At 40.2% G+C, this 20,880-nt stretch overlaps 2 protein-coding genes across 4 annotated transcripts in view; one reads left to right on the plus strand and one right to left on the minus strand.

The window, feature by feature from the left end:
* Positions 1–1,181, plus strand: part of palmdb (palmdelphin b) — a 43,100-nt gene extending 41,919 nt beyond the window's left edge. For all 3 annotated transcript variants that reach the window (XM_014157393.2, XM_014157395.2, XM_014157394.2), the window contains one exon: positions 20–1,181. In XM_014157393.2, coding sequence (XP_014012868.2) covers positions 20–100 — 81 coding nt within the window. In that variant the 3' untranslated portion in view covers positions 101–1,181. The remainder of the gene's footprint in view (positions 1–19) is intronic.
* Positions 1,180–20,076, minus strand: frrs1b (ferric-chelate reductase 1b). Its single transcript, NM_001173810.1, is given in 17 exon segments — positions 1,180–1,563; positions 1,677–1,744; positions 2,304–2,447; positions 2,644–2,702; positions 2,822–2,919; positions 3,633–3,719; positions 3,916–4,031; positions 4,226–4,339; positions 4,776–4,926; positions 5,103–5,201; positions 5,393–5,575; positions 5,751–5,904; positions 6,106–6,126; positions 6,129–6,199; positions 6,425–6,579; positions 6,940–7,138; positions 19,751–20,076. Coding segments are annotated over 16 exon segments (1,812 nt in total). The 5' UTR covers positions 19,751–20,076; the 3' UTR covers positions 1,180–1,470.
* Between the last annotated feature and the right edge of the window lie 804 nt (positions 20,077–20,880).

A 20,880-nucleotide genomic window follows, 5' to 3' on the forward strand; every position in this document is an offset into this window, starting at 1 on the left:
TCAGGTGATTGTCTCCCAGTTTCCTGAGGTGTATGGAGCCGGAGGAAGGCGTAAGAGCGCCTTGGCGCTGCGCTGGGAGGCTGGGGAGTTTGCCGAGTGAAGAACAACAGGGTACAACCTGCAGTCACTGGTGAAAATATTGTCTGTCCACTTTCAGCTGAGTTAATAGACTTAATGCAGTGCTACAAACTCATGTTTGTCTCATGTTGCGACATTTAACCACACTTGCTGCTTCTGTAATGTTATCGATTCTCTGGTCGAAGTGCCAGGAAATAGTAGTGTGTGTTCGCCCGCCAAGATGCCTGAATGTAAAATGAATGTAATGTTTAGTCCACAGATGCTAACATTTTATGAAATTTTAATGTGAGCAAATCTGAAAACATATTTTGGTGTATTGTCTTGCTAAAGGAAAGAAGCTTATATTTATTGTACTTTCGTACTGTGTTTTCCAGAAATATTGATGTGGGCATATAACATACTGTATGATACAATACTATAACATGTAACTTGTATCAAAAAATATATTCAATCAGTAGCTGAAAACTGAGATATGTTGAACGGACATTATACACCATGTGAAATCATGTTTTATTGAAATACATTTTTAACATTCCCTTAAAGCTGGAATCCTTAATGGTGAAACCACCACATCTGTTTGCGATATTTTAAAAACAATAACAACGGTGATGGGCAGCCAGTGGTGCTGTTTCCCCTTATTACGGATTCCATGTTTAAAATAAATAAAATACTATTTCCAGAATCAAAAGGGATATGGTAAAAAAAAATGCTTATAAAAAAATAACTTTTCTATATTGTGCATTTCCCTACAAATGTCAGATGTTTACAATTTTCAAAGAAGGAAAATGTTTCTGCTTTTAAATAATTATTGAGGCAGAGTATTAAACAAGCTCCATTTTTTGAGAATTGCCATTTAACGCTGATAATTGAGTTCATGAAACAAAAAATAATTGACATTGTTTCATTAAGTATGTTTGTATGCTTACTTGTTACTGTTTTGCAAAAATCACCAGTATTGCTTGCTAGCATTTTAAATTGTGTAAGGAAATTACCTAAAATAAGAGAGAGGCCACTTTATTACATTATTTTTCAGGTGATTTTCCTTGTATTCTTACTGCAAGTGTTCAATAGATTAGTGCAACAATAAATACCACGTATGAATACATTTGTTCAAGTCTTTATTTTAATGACAGGGGGAATGATTTATAAAGAGTCTCTTAATGATGTAACATATTTATTCAAATAAGCAGAGAGATTTTGTTCTTAAATACAAATGTTGTTCATCCATTTACCATTTAAGGACACGTTTTAATATGTTCAGTGAAATCTTAAAAAGGCAATGGCAGTAGTGTGTAAAAAAGAGCAACATGGCTTAAGTAATACAAAATACGATACATAATCTATACTATTATTGTCTACAATGACCCCTAACAAGGAGTATGTGATTCCCAGTCACACATTTCTTATGGTGTTTAGGAGAACAGACAAAAATCCAACATTTCCCATGAGGAACACCGCCAAGACAATCTTCTTGAATCGAGATACCTGAAAGAAATTGGAGTAAAAATAAAATCAGTGTGGACAAACTTATTATAAAAGAAAACTTCTCAAAAATATATCCAAAACATATATAGTTTATACATTTGTTTCAAGCTTACCTTTCGCTGTCTCTCACTATCCGAGTGAGTACACAGAATCTTTTCTTCGTCCTCAGCGAGAGTCCTCCCTGTACAGAGGTTAGAGATTTACCAGAGTTCCAGTATTCAATAGAATACATAGAGATTTGGCTTTCTGTGTGACTACTACATCCCTGAAAATAACAATTTAATATATATTTAAACCTTATATACACACATTACTGTGAGAGAAATATGTATTACTGTAATCAAGGAAGACATCTCAACAAGTGAAAAATGATTTTACATACCCACATCAAGTCTGTCGTTATAAAGACTAGTGTTTTTTTGTTGACATTTAAACCTGCTTAGCATTCCTGCCCACACACCAAACAATCCGTTTTCAATTCTCTTCTATGCTTAATGGAATCAGACTGTGTAATTGATTTGTTCCCTCCAAGCAAAACAACATTGCAATTATTTGACTGTTTAATAATCATTGTTATAAGGTCTAATTCAGCGGTTCCAGAACCAGGGATATATTAAAAGTTAACAATTGTTGGAAAGGATAGGAAGTGGGAAAGAAAAGAACAGGTTGGAGAAGGTTGTCATTGTCAAGAGTAATTTATTCTTAAAAAGATTTACCTGAATAAATCAAAAGAAACCAACCTGTTACAATGACTACTTTACTGTGGAACTCAAGTAGCAGGTCTACCAGGACTCCCCAGACTACGCAGCCTGCCAGGACACCAGTGGACCAGGGGCCAGGGAGAAGCAAGGCCTGCTGCTGAATACCCAGGAAGATGGCCACAACTACAACAGGGGAGATACTGGGGTTATGATTGACAGGGTAGAGAAGGTTGTTGCAACCACCAGGTTTGGATACACCATTGTTGCTGTTGTAGTCATTGTACTAGACATATTGTTGGCATCATTATCCGTATATAAAGATAATAATCGTCTTCATCATGTCAACATTGTTATGTCAGGATTAAGATGAATTTCTAACCTGCAAGTACCCGTGCAATAGTGCCTGTTCCCAAATGCATCCAGTTGAATATGTACCTTCTGTGGAAAGACAGTAAAATACAGCACAGTTGATTACTGGATCCTGCTACACAATATAGATAGCTAACATGTTTGGCGCATTTCAGAAACTGATCCATGTAGGGGGCTTTAGGTTGTACCGTGAGGAATCTGCGGCGGGTCTGAGGAGGGCCATGATAGGCTGGATAAAAGATAGAGCCATGACAGTACAGCCCAGGTAAGGGTGGGAGCCGGCATGCTGATGGAGACAGCGCAGAGCAACAGTATTACATTACAGAATTAGACACAGTAGAGGTGAACAACACTACAGGAACCTCTGAACAACAGTGCAGTAACACCACAGAGAAAGATAAGCGAGAGGATGAAATCAATGGATCCAGGGTACAGAAGACCCTGTAAATAACAGGAATTGAATTGGCACACAAGATACAGTCAGCCTCTCAAAATAAAATATATATAGCAAAGTGGACAAATATTTGACAAATTAAAAGCCTTCCTTAAAAAGATAAACAGGTGCAGATAATTTCAACCATCGATCAATGTCACTCCAACAAATGATTGATCTCCCATACATGCTCACACTGACGGAATGCAAGTTATTCAGCTTTGTAAGTCAGTGATAATTGGTTACTTGGCTCCACTACAGCACTCAACATTCTCTCTCTCTTGTCCTTCTCTGTCCAGCAGGGCCAGAATGACTAAGGCAGACAGACAGCTTGGTGGAGGAGGCAGCATGAGAGAAGAGGGAGAACATGACACACAGCTGAGTGGTGATGATTCAGTTCTAAGACAGACATTCAAAGAAATTTGATTCTAAGACACACACACATAAGCAGCTAAATTATAACGACACAATATATGGCCAGCCAGGCAGAAATACAGACAGATGGAGTGACTGACTGTCAGATGTGTAGCATGTGGTGATGACCGAGGGAGGTATTCCAGTCTTACCCTGCTCCAACCACCTCGGTAGATGAAGGGTAGTGAGAATCCCACACAGGTAAGGAGCACGGTCAGGGTCATCAAGGCTCGGTGCACCTGTAGAGACATTCCCAAAATACTACATCATCATCACCATGGTGAAAATATGGTTGAAATAACACTCGTTTTCAGGAGGAAATTAGAAAGATGGTGGTTTGAGCATTATCCATCACTAACTCATCTCTGATAACAAGAATAGAATTAACAAAATATTTTAATCAAGACAAAACACTTTAAATAAAACAGTCTTTACCTGAAACCATAGCCTGCGTCCAAATAGTCTTGTTTCTGGCCAGTCGTGTTTGAAGTAGCGCGCGATGATGACCCCTGTGGTCACTGTCGTCATCCAGGCCACAAGCATAAACACACCTGGGGATACAGAGGGATATACACCTCGTTCTCTGTGTTTGTATGCGCCAGACGTATACTGAAACAAGTGTATGGAACTGAAGTGTTAAACACGTGTTATATTAAGTAATGAAATGTATGTCTTTGTTACAACACTTCCTATTCAAACAAAGCAGGTCATAAAAGGCTTATCTTTCTGTAAACTACAGGCTTACCATGGAACTTAATGAGCAGGGGAGACCTGGAGCCAGCTAGATTCTTGGGGGGACCTGTGATGACTGTCTGATGAGTGGATATCAGAGGCTGCCGGTCATGTCTATAGATCACACCTTAAGATGGATGGATGAAGATAATGTAAATGTCTATGTCTGGCACCAACACTAGATCCAGCACTGCCAGTTAAGCATTGTGGTAAATAGATGTTGGAACCATTTACCAATGATTTATTATTGGCATGTGATTCACACATATGGCGGGTATGACTACTGTACTAGATAATCACAGCTTAAACCAGAAATCTCACGTACAAAACAGCAGTGAGCTCGTTCAAAACACTTAGCACAGGTTAGCCCACACCTGAGTCAACAATGAGGGGTTGAGGTCAGGAATGTTTAATCTAACCACAGTAGATGTCAAGTTCAGTACCAGCATCTACAATATATCTGGCACAATAGGAATAATCAATAATATGTATGAGACTATAGTATACGACCAAAGGTTGGTAAACAAATAGGAAAAGCATTACATAAAGACACATGGTCATACCATCTTCAGCCCTCCCGTGGGCTATGAACAGGAAGTAGCTCTGGTCCAGGCTGAACCTGCTCTCAATCTGACGGGGGAGGAGTATGTCTCTACGGAAGCGACACTGAATGACCCCATCTGCCAGCTGCCAAGCTGTGTCTGAAAGAACATTCTAGAGAGAACACAAAAAGGTCACAGGTCAAAGATCAGTTAGGTACTATAGAGGTCAATCTATGAAACAACCATCTAAAACAAACGAGCAACAAACAAATAACACAAAAACAAACATTCACAAAACTATTATTTCATATTTTTATCAGAACTTTGCAAAACATAAATTGTGTATACCTCAGAGGCCAATTCAGGGTGAGTTCGGCCAGAGACATAAGCAGCATTGATGTCCACACTGTCCCCATCTCTCACACACAGGTATACATCATCATTCCCCTACACATAAATACAAAACTCTAATGAGTTATAATTATATTGTAAGACTTCATAAAACAAATCTCACTGTGCATATGCCATATTGAAATACCCCAGATAGTAGCCCTAGATTTGGCATATCATTTAAGTCCACACAAGCTCCAAGTGGTTATAGAATACTTATTTGGTAGTCTTTCTGGGGTCATACCAACCATCCATTTGTCCAGTGACAAGGCGAAGGACAGGTATCCATCAGCTGGTCCACTGAGCTCAAACAGCACAGTCCGCTCCTCTGGAGTGAAGGAGAGGAAAAAGCACAGGGGGTCTCTGCCTGGGTCACATCCCACAGGGTCACGCAGACATGACTTACTCCTACCACAACCCTCTGAGCTGAACTGAGGAAGAGAGGGAGAGAGAAAAAGAGCGAGAGGGTTAAATTCTCCATCACCTATCATCACCACCACACATAATCATCATCCACAGCCTGTCGGTCAGTGTAAACATTATGCTGATTCATCCTCAGTCTCTTCTGTCTATACTTAGAGACAATCCTGGTGGTGAGTGACTCACAGGTCTGGTCAGTGCAGACAGAGTTGTGGTCACAGCAGTAGTAGTGGTGGTGGGGGTGGGGTTTGGTGGTGGAACCCCAGTCGCCCCATTCAGAGACACCACCGGCCCTGGGATCTGCACCCAGTAGACTTTATACTTCTGCACCACTGTGGCCCTGAAACAACAATATAATGATAATAATAATAATGTAATTTAGCAGAAGATTTTTATCCAAAGCAACTTACATAGCTGTCAGTATTGATAGTGAGTAGTGACATTCTGATTCAGTACAACAACATCAACACATTAGCAATAGAATGGAAGAATATCACAGTTAGCGATTGGCATAATGAGAATAAAGGAGATAATTACGCACATAAATTGGACACCGGCTGGGTTTTTTTTGGAGCCTCCCACACGGCCTGTATCTCTGTCTTCTTGGATTTGCTGGTGTGGCTTACTGCAGATCCCTTCAAAATGACAGGGTTGCGTATCATACAATAAACTTCTCTTACACAGTACTAACTCCATTGAGGTGTGTGGCTGAGACAAGTAGCATCTTGTCTGTTTTACTAATGATATGGCTGGTGAAGGTTGTTGATAGTAATTCCAGACAGCCAGAGCTTTACAATACTTAGCTTGTGTTTCCAGCAATCATGTAGTATATAATTGAGGTCGGGTAACATCATCTCTACCTGTGTGTGGCCACAATGTAGGAGCTGTGACTCAGAAGGGTTGAGGAGGCTGAATGATCCAACAGCAGGACCGTCCGGGTTCTCAGCATCCCTCGCTTCAATCAGGAAACCTTTGAAGGAGATGCTCCCAGACGTGGGAACAACCAGCAAAGTCACTGTTAATAAAAAAATAAAAAAACTCAAGACATTTTCCATTGTCCCAACCCCCCCCCCCCCACGAGACACACAAATACACACACCCACAGAGAGGTAGGAGGAATGGGTAAGACAAAGTGCAGCACCCCCGGGAGCAGTTTTGGGGTTAATTGCCTTGCTCAACAGCACACTGGCAGGAGATTGTTTCTAGAATACAAAACTTTTTCAGTTAAATATGCTCTTTGAAATATTCCAGGGATTACAGATGAGAATTATCTATTTTGCTAACTCGGGCACATCTACACCGATGTGAACACTAATGTTGATATTGAACAGCACTATCCCTATATAAAACCAGAAACAAATATATAGTAGGCTACCTGTGATATGGTCACCAGGGCTGAATGTGGGATTGTCCACGGTGATGTTATAAGGAGCAGGTTTAGAGCTGGAGTCATGGCCATGCTGTGGTATCATATCTCCGCACGCCTGAGACACTTTCCCATTGGCGAAGCCAGAGGCTGTCTCTATTAAACACACAGCCACCACCACCACTAACAGGAGATGTGGACCCGGCATCTGGAAAGACAAGACAAGACAGGAGGTTATAATGAAGGTTATGAAGATGGAGTTTGTATGAGAGTTCAGGGTCATACAACATACTGTAACTGACTAATGGCATTTTTGGTCATGGGTAGATCTAGGCTTATTCTGCTTCTCAGCTAGCTTACAATTTCTTTAAAAAAATATATATATATTTTTTTTTTATACAAAAGACAAAATGATTCTTAGTCTACTCAATAGCTTACACATAGGCCTACAGTATGGCGCCAGAGAGGATGGAAAAACCATATTGACTTTATTTGATGGCGCTTCATAAAGAGAGAGTGGGAAGAGGAAAATGTTAGTCGACTTCCGATTTACAGTTGTGTGAGGATGTGGCCTATCGCCATGCTTGCACAGTGTGGGCATTCCATTAGGCCTAATTAGGCTAATGTCTCCCCTTATACTCCTGCTATTGCACCGATTTGATTGTCTACATGTTACTTAATCTAAGCCCAAATGTTACCTATCATGCTGGAGGATTACCCCAGTATTTATAACATCACCACAATAGCCATTGTGGTTGGAGATATGCAAGCAGTCATTCACCTTACTTTGTTTGGTTCACGCTCACAGTCATATCAATAACTGCTCTTACACTGGCATTTGATTTTCAAGGTCAGCCAATTATGCCTTTTGCAGTCTTTAAAAGCCAAGGAATTTCTAACTGTATAAATGCAAATCGATAGCTCATTGTGAAAAAAATAGTAATGGCGTCATTTTGTAGGCACTAGCTCTGCCATGGTTCGTTTTAGTGATGCACCGATATGAGATTTCTGGCCGATACCGATATTTTCCTTTACAATATTTTTTTTAAATATACCGATATTTAACATTTTAATGGCCTTTTAAGCATTCTAGTACAGTTAAATAGTTACACACACACGGACGCAACGGTCTAAGGCACTGCATCTCAGTGCAAGAGGCGTCACTACAGGCCCTGGTTCGAATCCAGGCTGTATCACATCCGGCCGTGATCGGGAGTCCCATAGGGTGGCGCCCAATTGGCCCAGCGTCGTCCGGGGTAGGCCGTCATTGTAAATAGGAATTTGTTCTTAACTGACTTGCCTAGTTAAATAAAAATGTCACACACACAAACACAGAACAAAAATAATATTTTGTTGGCATTTACGTATATCCCCATTACCAGTAAAACATAATCAAAACCTATTTATTTCACTTACTTACTTGCTGTGCTGTTTCATTGTTCATTTGTTCAGTCGTTTCATTCTCAACCAGGATTTCTCATTCTATGGAACACCGTTTGGGTCTTTGCGTGTCAAATAACACTATTTGACGTGTCAATTAAGCTTGTTGACCAATCAGGACCTGAATATGACTGCACGTCACATTTTAACATTTTAATTTAACACGTTCATACTTTTTTTAGGTAGTTATTTCACATTGATTACACTTCATATGTCATAACGATTCATCGATACGTATGCTATGATGCTGGTAAAGTTGTCTCGCGCACCCACAATGCTGGTCATTAAAAAAAGCTAGCTAGCGCATGGATGCAAACAATGTTCTTCCCCAAAAACATAGCAAAACGACAATCTGTTTCAGTAGCTATAGTTTACACCTAGCTATGTAGTTAGCTAGCAATCATCTAAAATAACCCGAATTGATAAGACAGTTCTTATTTGATTAATGGTGGTCTGACCCATCTATGTGAAGCTAGCCACAATAAGGATTAGCCACAATAGTGGACTGTGCGGTTAGCTTTCAAAATAAAAGTACGTCATCGACAGTAATGCAAATTAATACAAATAGTATAATTACGCCATAATTGAATAGATCATGCTAAACAAGGTGGGAATGTTGTTATATAAAATCAACAAAAGACAATCATTTGTTAATTTGACAAAAATCTGTTGAAATTACATTGGATGTATTATACTTTAGAATTGCATTGGGGGCATACTTATTTCACTGTACAGCCTTACCTATGGATGTGGATCAATGACATGGGGTATCAGTCTACTCAGTGACACCCAGAGAACATTAGCGTCGTAGCTCTTATTGCTCTTACTCTGAAACAACTGAATTGAGACATATTTTGTGTCAACCTGTGTATTGTCAACCTATGTGTACAGATGATGGTGCCGGAGGGTAGGGCTGCTGTCTTATCGGCTCTCAACCAATCCTGCTATTTTGTTTGTTTTTTCGCATTGTTCGTAACTTGTTTTGTACATAATGTTGCTGCTACCGTCTCTTATGACTGAAAAGAGCTTCTGGACATCAGAACTGGGATTATTCACCTCAAATTGGATGAGGAGTTCTTCAATGAGTCGGACACCAGGGATATACTGCAGACACCCGACTAGGCCCAAACCCCGTGATTTGCTGGAAAAGGAAACTGAGATTGAGGCAAAAGATCAGGGTGCCTTGCGAGGATCAGGCGACGAGTGACTAATCTGCCCTTGCCTTCCGTTCTGATAGCGAACGTTCAATTGCTGGAAAATAAATGGGGCGAACTGAAAGCACGTATATCCTTCAAAATGGGATATTCAAAACTGTAATATCTTGTGTTTCACCAAGTCGTGGCTGAACGACGACATTAACATACAGCTGGTGGGTTATACACTATCAGCAAGACAGAACAGCAGCCACTAGTAAGACATGGGGCAGGGGCCTATGCATTTGTGTAAACAACTGCTGGTGCACGATATCTAAGGAAGTCTCAAGGTTTTGCTTGCCTGAGGTAGAGTATCTCATGATAAGCTGTAGACCACACTAACTACCTAGAGAGTTTATCTGTATTTTTCATAGCTGTCTACATTCCACCACAGAGCGAGATTGGCATTAAAAACGCACTAAATGAGCTGTATTCCGCCATAAAGCAAACAGGAAAACGCTCATCCAGAGGCAGCGCTCCTAGTGGCTGGTGACTTTAATGCAGGGAAACTTAAATCAGTTTAACCAAATTGCTATCAGCATGTTAAATGTGCAACCTGAAGGAAAATAATTCTAGACCACCTTTACTCCACACACAGATGCGTACCAAGCTCTCCCTCGCCCTCCATTTGGCACATCTGACCATAACGCTATCCTCCTGATTCCTGCTTACAAGAAAAAAATGTAAGCAGAAAGCACCAGTGACTCAGTCTATAAAAAAGTGGTCAGATGAAGCAGATGCTAAACTACAGGACTGTTCTGCTAGCACAGACTGAAATATGTTCCGGGATTCTTCCAATGGCATTGAGGAGTACACCACATCAGTCACTGGCTTTATCAATAAGTGCATCGAGGACGTCCCCCCACAGTGACCGTACGTACAGACACCAACCAGAAGCCATGGATTACAGGGAAAATTCGCACTAAGGTAAATGGTAGAGCTGCCGCTTTCAAGGAGCTTATAAGAAATCCCGCTATGCCCTCCGACGAACCATCAAAACAGGCAAAGCATCAATACAGGACTAAGATCGAATCCTACTACACCGGCTCCGATGCTCGTCATATGTGGCAGGGCTTGCAAACTATTACAGACTACGAAGGGAAGCACAGCCGAGAGCTACCCAGTGACAAGCCTACCAGACGAGCTAAATAACTTCTATGCTCGGTTTGAGGCAAGTAACACTGAAGCATGCATAAGAGCATCAGCTCTTCCAGATGACTTTGTGATCACGCTCTCCGCAGCCGATGTGAGTAAGACCTTTAAACAGGCCAACATTCACAAAGGCCACTGGGCCAGATGGATTACCAGGACGTTTAATCCGAGCATGCGCTGACCAACTGACAAGTGTCTTCACTGACATTTTCAAACTCTCCCTGTCGGAGTCTGTAATACCAACATGTTTCAAGCAGACCACCATAGTCCCTGTGCCCAAGAATACTAAGGTAACCTGCCTAAATGACTACCAACCCGTAGCACTCACGTCTGTAGCCATGAAATGCTTTGAAAGGCTGGTCATGGCTCACAACACCATTATCCCAGAAACCCAACTAGACCCACTCCAATTTGCATACTGCACCAACAGATCTACAGAATATGCAATCTCCATTGCACTCCACACTGCCCTTTCCCACCTGGACAAAAGGAACACCTATGTGAGAATGCTATTTATTGACTACAGCTCAGCGTTCAACACCATATTGCCCTCAAAGCTCATCACTAAGCTAAGGACCCTGGGACTAAACTCGTCCCTCTGCAACGGGATCCTAGACTTCCTGACCGGCCGCCCCCAGGTGGTAAGGGTAGGTAAAAACACATCCGCCACGCTGGTCCTCAACACGGGGGCCCCTCAGGGGTGCTTGCTCAGTCCCCTCCTGTACTCTCTGTTCACTCATGACTGCATGGCCAGGCTCAACTCCAACACCATCATTAAGTTGATGACAACAGTGGTAGGCCTGATCACCGACAACGATGAGACAGCCTATAGGGAGGAGGTCAGAGATCTGACTGTGTGGTGCAAGGACAACAACCTCTCCCTCAACGTGATCCAAGACTAAGGAGATGATTGTGGAATACAGGAAAAGGAGGACCGAGCACGCCCCCATTCTCATCGATGGGGCTGTAGTGGAGCAGGTTGAGAGCTTCAAGTTCCTTGGCGTCCACATCACCAACAAACTAACATCATCCAAGCACACCAAGACAGTCGTGAAGAGGGAACGACAAAACCCATTCCCTCTCAGGAGACTGAAAAGATTTGGCAATGGTCCTCAGATCCTCAAAAGGTTTTACAGCTGCACCATCGAGAGCATCCTGACGGTTGCATCACTGCCTGGTATGGCAAATGCTCGGCCTCTGACCGCAAGGCACTACTTTATCATTATTGGGTATTGTGTGTAGATGGGTAAAAAACTTTTTTTTTAATCAATTTTGAATTCAGGCTGTAACAAGTACAAAATAAAGAAAATCAATTACGGGTCAACATTTAAATATTGCTCCCAGCGTTGATCAAAGCTCAGAATGCTCATATTTTTGATCTGACAGTTCTAATCGCGCCTGCCTCTTTGCGAAAGAGTGGAATCATGAACAGTGGTTTGTTCGTTATGTTCGCCTGCATCCCCTGGATTTGCCTTTTTAGCAGCACATTCACCACTCTCTTAAACGGCTAACTCCGCACTCTCGCGGCACAGGTCAAGGGAAATGCGGAACGAACTACTCTAGATCACAGTCGGCTCAATAGGCAAATAGTCTAGAAACGACTGTGTTTTGCAAGATGCCAGATAAAAGGCCATTTTAAAACCGTCCCACGACTCCTGATGTGTCTACAGACATCCCAAACAAACAAAAAACGACTCTCGGAGAATGAGTGCACAAGTAGTAAATAGTCGCGTATAGATATTTCAGTCAGGTGGATATCTGATGGCAGATACTTCTATCACAGTAACGTTGAAGGGCTCTGGCTAGTACTTCTTAGCCAGCTAGAAGGATGAAGTAAGAAGCCAACTTTACAGAGAGTAGGCTACTGAGACAGACAGTGATGTGGAGCTCAGTGGAGAGGCTGAGGCAGGCTGCAATGCATGCAGGAGGAAGCAGAATTAAGACAGATATAGCCCTTGGTTCACCCCAGACTTGACTGCCCTTGACCATCATAAAAACATCCTGTGGCGTTCTATGACTGGAACGAATTGCAAAAAAAAAAATAAAATAAAAGAATAAAAAAATAAAAATAAAAAAAAAAAAAAACACTGAAGCTGGAGTCTTACATCTCCCTCTCTAACTTTAAGCATCAGCTGTCAGAGCAGCTTACAGATCACTGTACCAATGAACACAGCCAATCTGTAAATAGAAAACACCCAACTACTTCATCGTCATATTGTTACTTATCCTCTTGCTCTTTTGCACCCCAGTATCTCTACTTGCACATCAGCTGCACATCTACAACTCCAGTGTTATTGCTAAATTGTAATTATTTCGCCTCCATGGCCTATTTGTTGCCTTACCTCCCTACATTTGCACACACTGTACATAGATTTTTCTATTGTGTTATTCACTGTACATGTGTTTATGTGTAACTCTGTGTTGTTTTTGTCGACTGCTTTGCTTTATCTTGGCCAGGTCGCAGTTGTAAATGAGAACTTGTTCTCAACTGGCCTACCTGGTTAAATAAAAGGTGAAATAAATAATATAAAAAATATTTAAAAAACAGAGAGACAGACAGAGACAGAGCCAGAGAGAGAGAGAGAGAGGTTGGTACAGTGGTTCCCAAACTTGGGGTCCCCTGAGAAAATCTGCACTAATCTCATCAAACATGTTAGGAACATAAAAATATATATGTTTCAGTATGAACATCTTCCCTATAGGACTACATTAAAACGCAGCAAACAATACAGTTCAAAAATGTAATATGTTTTTGTTTCGTCGCTGATGCTACGTGTCAGTGTGAATCATTTATCATATTTCCCACCTTTCAAGGGTATAACATTACAATTGTATAGATAGGCTGTGTTTGTGTTTTTTTGTAAATCGACTGAAGTGAATGAACCTAGAGCAGCCATAATGGCCAGGGTGATTTTTTCTTGTTTTTGCTGTTTTCCAAATAGCAGTGTAACGTTCTTTTTGCTATTGTATAGAAATGCAGGAAATTAACAACAACAAAAAATATATATATATTATTTTAAGTTTCACCTTCCGGATCTCACTAAAACTCAAACCCTAGTTATGGCCCTCGCACCAAGCCAGTGTCTACATATCTGAAAACAGAGCATTTCTATGAGAAGAAAGATCCTATAAAATGCTTCTCTGTGTCAACACGGGGTAGGATTAAAAGCAAAAAGTGTTTTCAAAACCTGCAATGAGTTTCTAGCGAGAGGGTTCTGGCTTCGCATGATGTAGAACTTTTTCTTGTTACACAAAACATAGAAAATGTGCTGTTTTCAAATATGTAGACTTTGTATTGTGATGGAGATAACCAATAAGGTTGAAAGTGATGGATTGCCCTTTAAAAGGAAAAATCTACAAAATAATTATCTTTTGATCTTTTTTTCCATTAGTCTACTGTTGATACAGTAACAAAATGTTTTGCCTTTCAGCAGTCAAGTTTTCAAGATATAGGACTTTCAAGAAGCAAAGGGTAATTTACCTCATCTGTCTGTTACAGATAAAGAAGAACTGAGCTGGTTGTCACAGATAACAACAAGGAGTATTCTCATGACTTGTCCATGAATGTACTCTTGAGGAGCTACTCTTACTCCTTAAGGTCCAATGACCTTATATGTTAGTTTCAGAGGTAGACTGGCTCTGGCACCCAAAAACTCTTTCTAAACGTGAATTGATTCTCAATTGCAATACGGTTCTAGAAACATAAAGCCCTTTACTTTCATATCACATCAAAATAATTTCACAAATGCAAAATATACACTTACTGTACACTGTTCTAACCGGCTTTATCACAGTTGCAGCTGACTGTATTCATTCATTTACAATATGCTTCTGGTGACCTTCCATTACGGTGTGAATACCTTCAGAAAGTATTCACACCCCTTGACTTTTCCACATTTTGTTGTGTTATAGCCTGAATTGAAAATGGATTAAATTGAGATTTTGTCATTGCTGGCCTACACACAATACCCCATAATGTCAAAGTGGAACTGTGTTTTTAGAAATGTGTATAAATTAATACAAAATGAAGAGCTGAAATGTCTTGAGTCAATAAGTATTCAACCCCATTGTTATGGCAAGCATAAATAAGTTCAGGTGTAAAAATGTCACATAATAAGTTGCATGGATTCACTCTGTGTGCAATAATAGTGCTTAACATGATGTTTGAATGACTACCTCATCTCTGTACCCCACAAAGAAAAGCATAAATGGAATATACCTTTGAGAATGTTGAAGTTATTATTTACACTTTGGATGGTGTATCAATACACCTAGTCAAATAAAATAAAATGTTATTTGCCACATGCGCCAAATACAACAGGTGTAAACCTTACTGTGAAATGCATAATTACAAACCCTTAACCAAAGATGTAGAAAAATATTTACTAAATAAACTAAAGTAAAAATGTTATTAAAAGTAACAAAATAACAATAACGAGGCTATATACAGGGGGTACTGGTACCAAGTCAAAATGCGGGGGTACAGGTTAGTTGAGGTAATTTGTACATGTAGGTAGGGGTAAAGTGACTATGCATAGCGAGTAGCAGCAGTGTAAAAACAAAGGGGGGGGGGGCATTTGATGAATTGTTCAGCAGTCTTATGGCTTGGGGGTAGAAGCTGATAAGGAGCCTTTTGGACCTAGACATGGCGCTCCAGTAACGATTGCCGTGCCGTAGCAGAGAGAACAGTCTATGACTTGGGTGACTGGAGTCTGACAATTTTTTGGGCCTTCCTCTGACACTGCCTAGTATATAGGTCCTGGATGGCAGGAACCTTGGCCCCAGTGAAGTACTGCGCCATACGCACAACCTCTATAGTGACTTACGGATGGATGCCGAGCAGTTGCCATACCAGGCGGTGATGCAACCGGCCAGGATGCTCTCGATGGTGCAGCTATAGAACTTTGAGGATCTGGGGACCCATGCCAAATCTTTTTGGTCTCCTTAGGGGGAAAAGCTGTTGTCATGCCCTCTTCATGACTGTCTTGGTGTGTTTGGACCACAATAGTTTGTTGGTGATGTGGACACCAAGGAACTTGAATCTCTCGACCCGCTCCACTACAGCCCCGTCGATGTTAATGGGAGCCGTTTCTTGTATTCCACGATCAGCTCCTTTGTCTTGCTCACATTGAGGGAGAGGTTGTTGTCCTGGCACCACACTGCCAGGTCTCTGACCTCCCTATAGGCTGTTGGAGTCGTGCCTGGCCATGCAGTCGTCAGTGAACAGGGAGTACAGGAGGGGACTAAGCACACACCCCTGTTGAGGATCAGCAGGGCAGATGTGTTGATGCCTACCCTCACCAGTCCGTCAGGAGGTCCAGGATCCAGTTGCAGAAAGAGGTGTTTAGTCCCAGGGTCCTTAGATTAGTGCTGAGCTTTGAGGGCAATATGGTGTTGAACGCTGAGCTGTAGTCAATGAACAGCATTCTCACATAGGTGTACCTTTTGTCCAGGTGGGAAAGGGCAGTGTGGAGTGCGATTGAGATTACGTCATCTGTGGATCAGTTGGGGCGGTAAGCGAATTAGAGTGGGTCTACGATCACTACAAAGTGTATCACTACAAAGATACAGGCGTCCTTCCTAACTCAGTTGCCCGGGAGAAAAAGGAAACCGCTCAGGGATTTCACCATGAGGCCAATGGTGACTTTAAAACAGTTACAGGGTTTAATGGCTGTGGTAGGAGAAAACTGAGGATGGATCAATAACATTGTAGTTACACAACAATACTAAACTAATAGACAGAGTGAAAAGAAGGAAGCCTGTACAGAATAAAAATATTCCAAAACAAGCATCCTGTTTGCAACAAGGCACTAAAGAAATATTGCAAAAAATGTTGCAAGCGATTAACTTTTTGTCTTGAATACAAAGTGTTATGTTTGGGGCCAACCCAATTCAACACATTACTGAGAACCACTCCCCATATTATCAAGCATAGTGGTGGCTACATCCTGTTATAGTATGCTTGTAATCGTTAAGGACTGCAGAGGCAAACTCCCAAAGAAAAAGCTGGTTCAGTCTGCTTTCCACAAGACACTGGGAGATGAATTCACCTTTCAGCAGGACAATAACCTAAAAACACAAGGCCAAATCTGAACTGGAGTTTCTTACCAAGAAGACAGTGAATGTGGCCGAGTTATAGTTTTGAAATAAATCTGAGTGAAAATCTATGGCAAGACCTGAAAATGGTTGTCTAGCAATGATCAACAACCAATTTGACAGAGCTTGAAGAATTGTTTAAAGAATGGATGGGCAAATGGTGCACAAGCCAGGTTTGGAAAGCTCTTAACCTCTCTTGGGTAGGGGGCAGTAATTTGACGTCCGGATGAAAAGCGTGTCCGTAGTAAACTGCCTGCTACTCAGGCCCAGAAGGTAGGATTTGCATATCATTAGTAGATTTGGATAGAAAACACTCTGAAGTTTCTAATTTCTACACAGTGTCTGTGGGGTCATTTTGCACTTCCTAAGGCTTCCACTAGATGTCAACAGTCTTTAGAACGTTGTTTCATGCTTCTACTGTGAATGGGGAGAGAATAAGAGCATATGGAGTCAGATGACTGAGAAAATTATATGAGCTCAATCGCACGCACTCCCGTGAGAGTTAGGTGTGCTCCTTTTCATTTCTGAAGACAAAGGAATCGTCGGGTTGGAATATTATGGAAGATGAATGATAAAAATATCCTAAAGATTGATTCTATACATCGTTTGACATGTTTCTATGAACTGTAATAACTTTTTTGACTTTTCGTCTGAACTTACTGCGCGAGCACAGTGAATTTGGATTACTCGACTGAACGCGTGAACAAAATGGAGGTATTTGGACATAAAGATGAACTTTATCGAACAAAACAAACATTTATTCTGGAACTGGGATTCCTGGGAGTGCATTCCAATTAAGATCAAAGGTAAGTGAATATTTATAATGTAATTTTTGTCATTTCTGTTGACTCCAAAATGGCGGGTATCTGTATGGCTTGTTTTGATGTCTGAGCGCTGTACTCAGATTATTGCAAAGTTTGCTTTTTTGAAATCTGACACAGCGGTTGGATTAAGGAGAAGTGTATCTATAATTCTTTGAATAACAGTTGTATATTTTATCAACGTTTATGATGAGTATTTCTGTAAATTGATGTGCTCATTCACCGGAAGTTTTTGGAGGCAAAACATTTCTTAACATTACACGCCAATGTAAAAATGGGGTTTTTGGATATAAATATGAACTTCATCGAGTAAAACATACATGTATTGTGTAACATGAAGTCCTATGAGTGCCATCTGATGAAGATCATCAAAGGTTAGTGATTCATTTTAGCTGTATTTCTGTTTTTTGTGACGCCTCTCCTTGCTTGGAAAATGGCTGTGTGGTTTTTCTTGTCTAGGCGCTGTCCTAACATAATCTAATGTTATGCTATTGCCATAAAGCCTTTTTGAAATCGGACACTGTGGTTGGATTAACGAGAAGTGTATCTTTAAAATAGGATATAATAGTTGTTTGTTTGAGAAATTTGAATTATGAGATTTTTGTTGTTTTGAATTTGGCGCCCTGCTATTTCACTGGCTGTTGGTCCTGCAGCTGGGACGCTAGCGTCCCACATACCCCAGAGAGCTTTTAAGATACTCTGGAAAAACACAGCTGTAATCGCTGCCAAAGGTGATTCTGACAGGAATTGATATATATATATATATATATATATAGAATAAAATTGTAACACACACACACATAAATATATATATATATATACACACACACAAATGTTACAATTTTATTCCACTTTGACATTAGTATTTTGTGTAGATTGACAAAAATTGACAATTAAATCAATATTAAACCCACTTTGTAAAACAACAAAATGTGGAAAAGTAATGGGGTGTGAATACTTTCTGAAGGCACTGTAGCTAATTAGCACTGTCTTCCGGTTGTTTGTCTTTCGTAAACGCACGCTGTAACGTGGAGATATGGCCATGTGGGAACACTAACCCTAAATAAGGTGTGTAGTAATTTACCCTTTTAAAAAAAAAGTATTATTATTTTTTCGGTGATATGAAAGATACGTTCCCAAAACCTGAACGCAAGCGATCCGTTTTATTGTTCAGAACAAGCATCGGAGCTCTTAACAAAACTTCCGGCGCCAGAAGATACTATCAACAATATGCGCTAAATGTAGTTAGCGTCTATGAATAGGTTAGCTTACCATTTAACTATTTGTATTATTATTTTAAGACAAAAACAAAAAAATACTGCTCACACTCACAACAGTAATAGCTTATGGTGTTTTCTTAAGACGGTGGAAAGAGAAATGTTAATCGACTTTCCATTTACAGTTAGTTGGTTCCATCAGTCTGCTGTAGATAAAGAATAACTGAACTATGGTTGTTACAAAAACGAGTATTCTCATGACCAACTGTAGTGGCTGTTTGAAACACGAGTTTACTGTTTTTCTAGTTATAGCCTACAGGTCCCAGTAGGGTACATGTAACAATTTATTCAAACATATAAATAGTTAGACAAATACATAATGCGTAGAGCAGTAGCCTACAATATGTAGGGAGGGGTCCAATTTTACCTTGGTTATTATGTCATTGAACCTTCTTTTTACATTTATGCATTGAACTCACTGTCAATAATGGGCCTAATTCTAAACAAAGCTACATTTGGCATTGAATATTTCTTCAGAAAATGTCATTCTTTAACATAATTGTTGATCAGTGAATCCATTGTATTCTAAATGTGGTTGTCATTGACAGCCCAAACAATATTGGCAAATAAGACCAAAGCAATGATTCCTTTGGGTAAAATCTGAATGTGGAGGATGGGTCATACTAACCTACTGTGCTTACCTGCACACACACCACTGTGAAAACAAATATTTTCTTCTTGAGTGTGTTCTCCAAAACTAAAGAAACCAAAACATTTCGCAATGCTCTCTTATATACGATTCCGTGTGAAGAACAGTAGGATATATTACCTATTGCAGGACAGTAAGAATGTTTATCTATTTCACTCTTTAAAATAAAAAATGTAATTGAGTTTACCTTACCTTCTCTCACGTAACTCTTAAAACCAAATTCAAGTCCGTCGGCAAATAGCCAACAAAAAGGGGGCTGTCCTTACTCAAAGTGAGTGTTGATTGGTTGAGGAGATGTGAAGGCAAAGAGTATCTATTTAATTAACAAGAGAGCCGAGTGACAGCTTGTGATCAATAAATGACGGCAGGCGAGATCAGGTAGGACCATTCAAGCCAATGAGAGGGCAGATAACCATATGAACAACAGGCACAACCTAAGTAAGACTGTGTCACTTAGCAGTTCATTCTGGTTTTGTATTCTGATCATGAAGTATTGTAGTGTGTCTGGCTAACTCGTGCTCGCACGTCAGGTTCGCCGAGCAGTGCAGAGCTGTTGGGAAGGAAGTTGTCAAGGAAGTGAGTTTGTGTTTGTACAGGACCTACCGTCAACCAATCATGTCAATATGGCGCCCTCCGCATTGTTACAACATTTGAGAGACGCATAGCGGATGCAGTAAAGAGCTCAATTTGGCCTGGCGTGCCTCTGGATGCTTCGCGATTGCGTCACACCATCCATACGGCGTATCCGACCACATTTCATATTAAGGTTTACATTTATTATGATTTTTATTTTATTTCAAATTTGTATTATTATTTTATTATTTGTATTATTATTTGTATTTTTTTATTACCAATGTAGAAAAATCTGTATACATACAATAAGTACATAAATAGACAATGATAATATATGCTAGGGGGTACAACAAATTACAAAGACCTTAAAAGAAACACACATATTGATTGTTTTAACAGCTTTCTTATTAGATGAATGTAGAAGGGTCATAATCTACGGCTCGAATTCCTTATAGAAACAGGAAGAGTGGTTTTTTTATTAGTGAATTTACATTTATGAATATGAAATTTTTCCATTAGCACAATTAGATTTATGAGGTAAAATTGTTTTTCTTTATCTTTGTTATGGTTAAGGAAACCGAGCAGCACATTCTCCCATAACAAACAAAAGTCATCAAGAATATTAACAATTATAAATCTGTGAATATCTTTCCATAATTGTTTTACATGTAGACAATGCCAAAATAAATGCGAAACCGTTTCTGGATGCTCAACACAAAAAGTACAATCAATGTTAATGTATTTTTTGA

This window comes from Salmo salar, chromosome ssa19 (assembly GCF_905237065.1).
Source record: "Salmo salar chromosome ssa19, Ssal_v3.1, whole genome shotgun sequence".
Classification (NCBI taxonomy): Eukaryota; Metazoa; Chordata; class Actinopteri; order Salmoniformes; family Salmonidae; genus Salmo; species Salmo salar.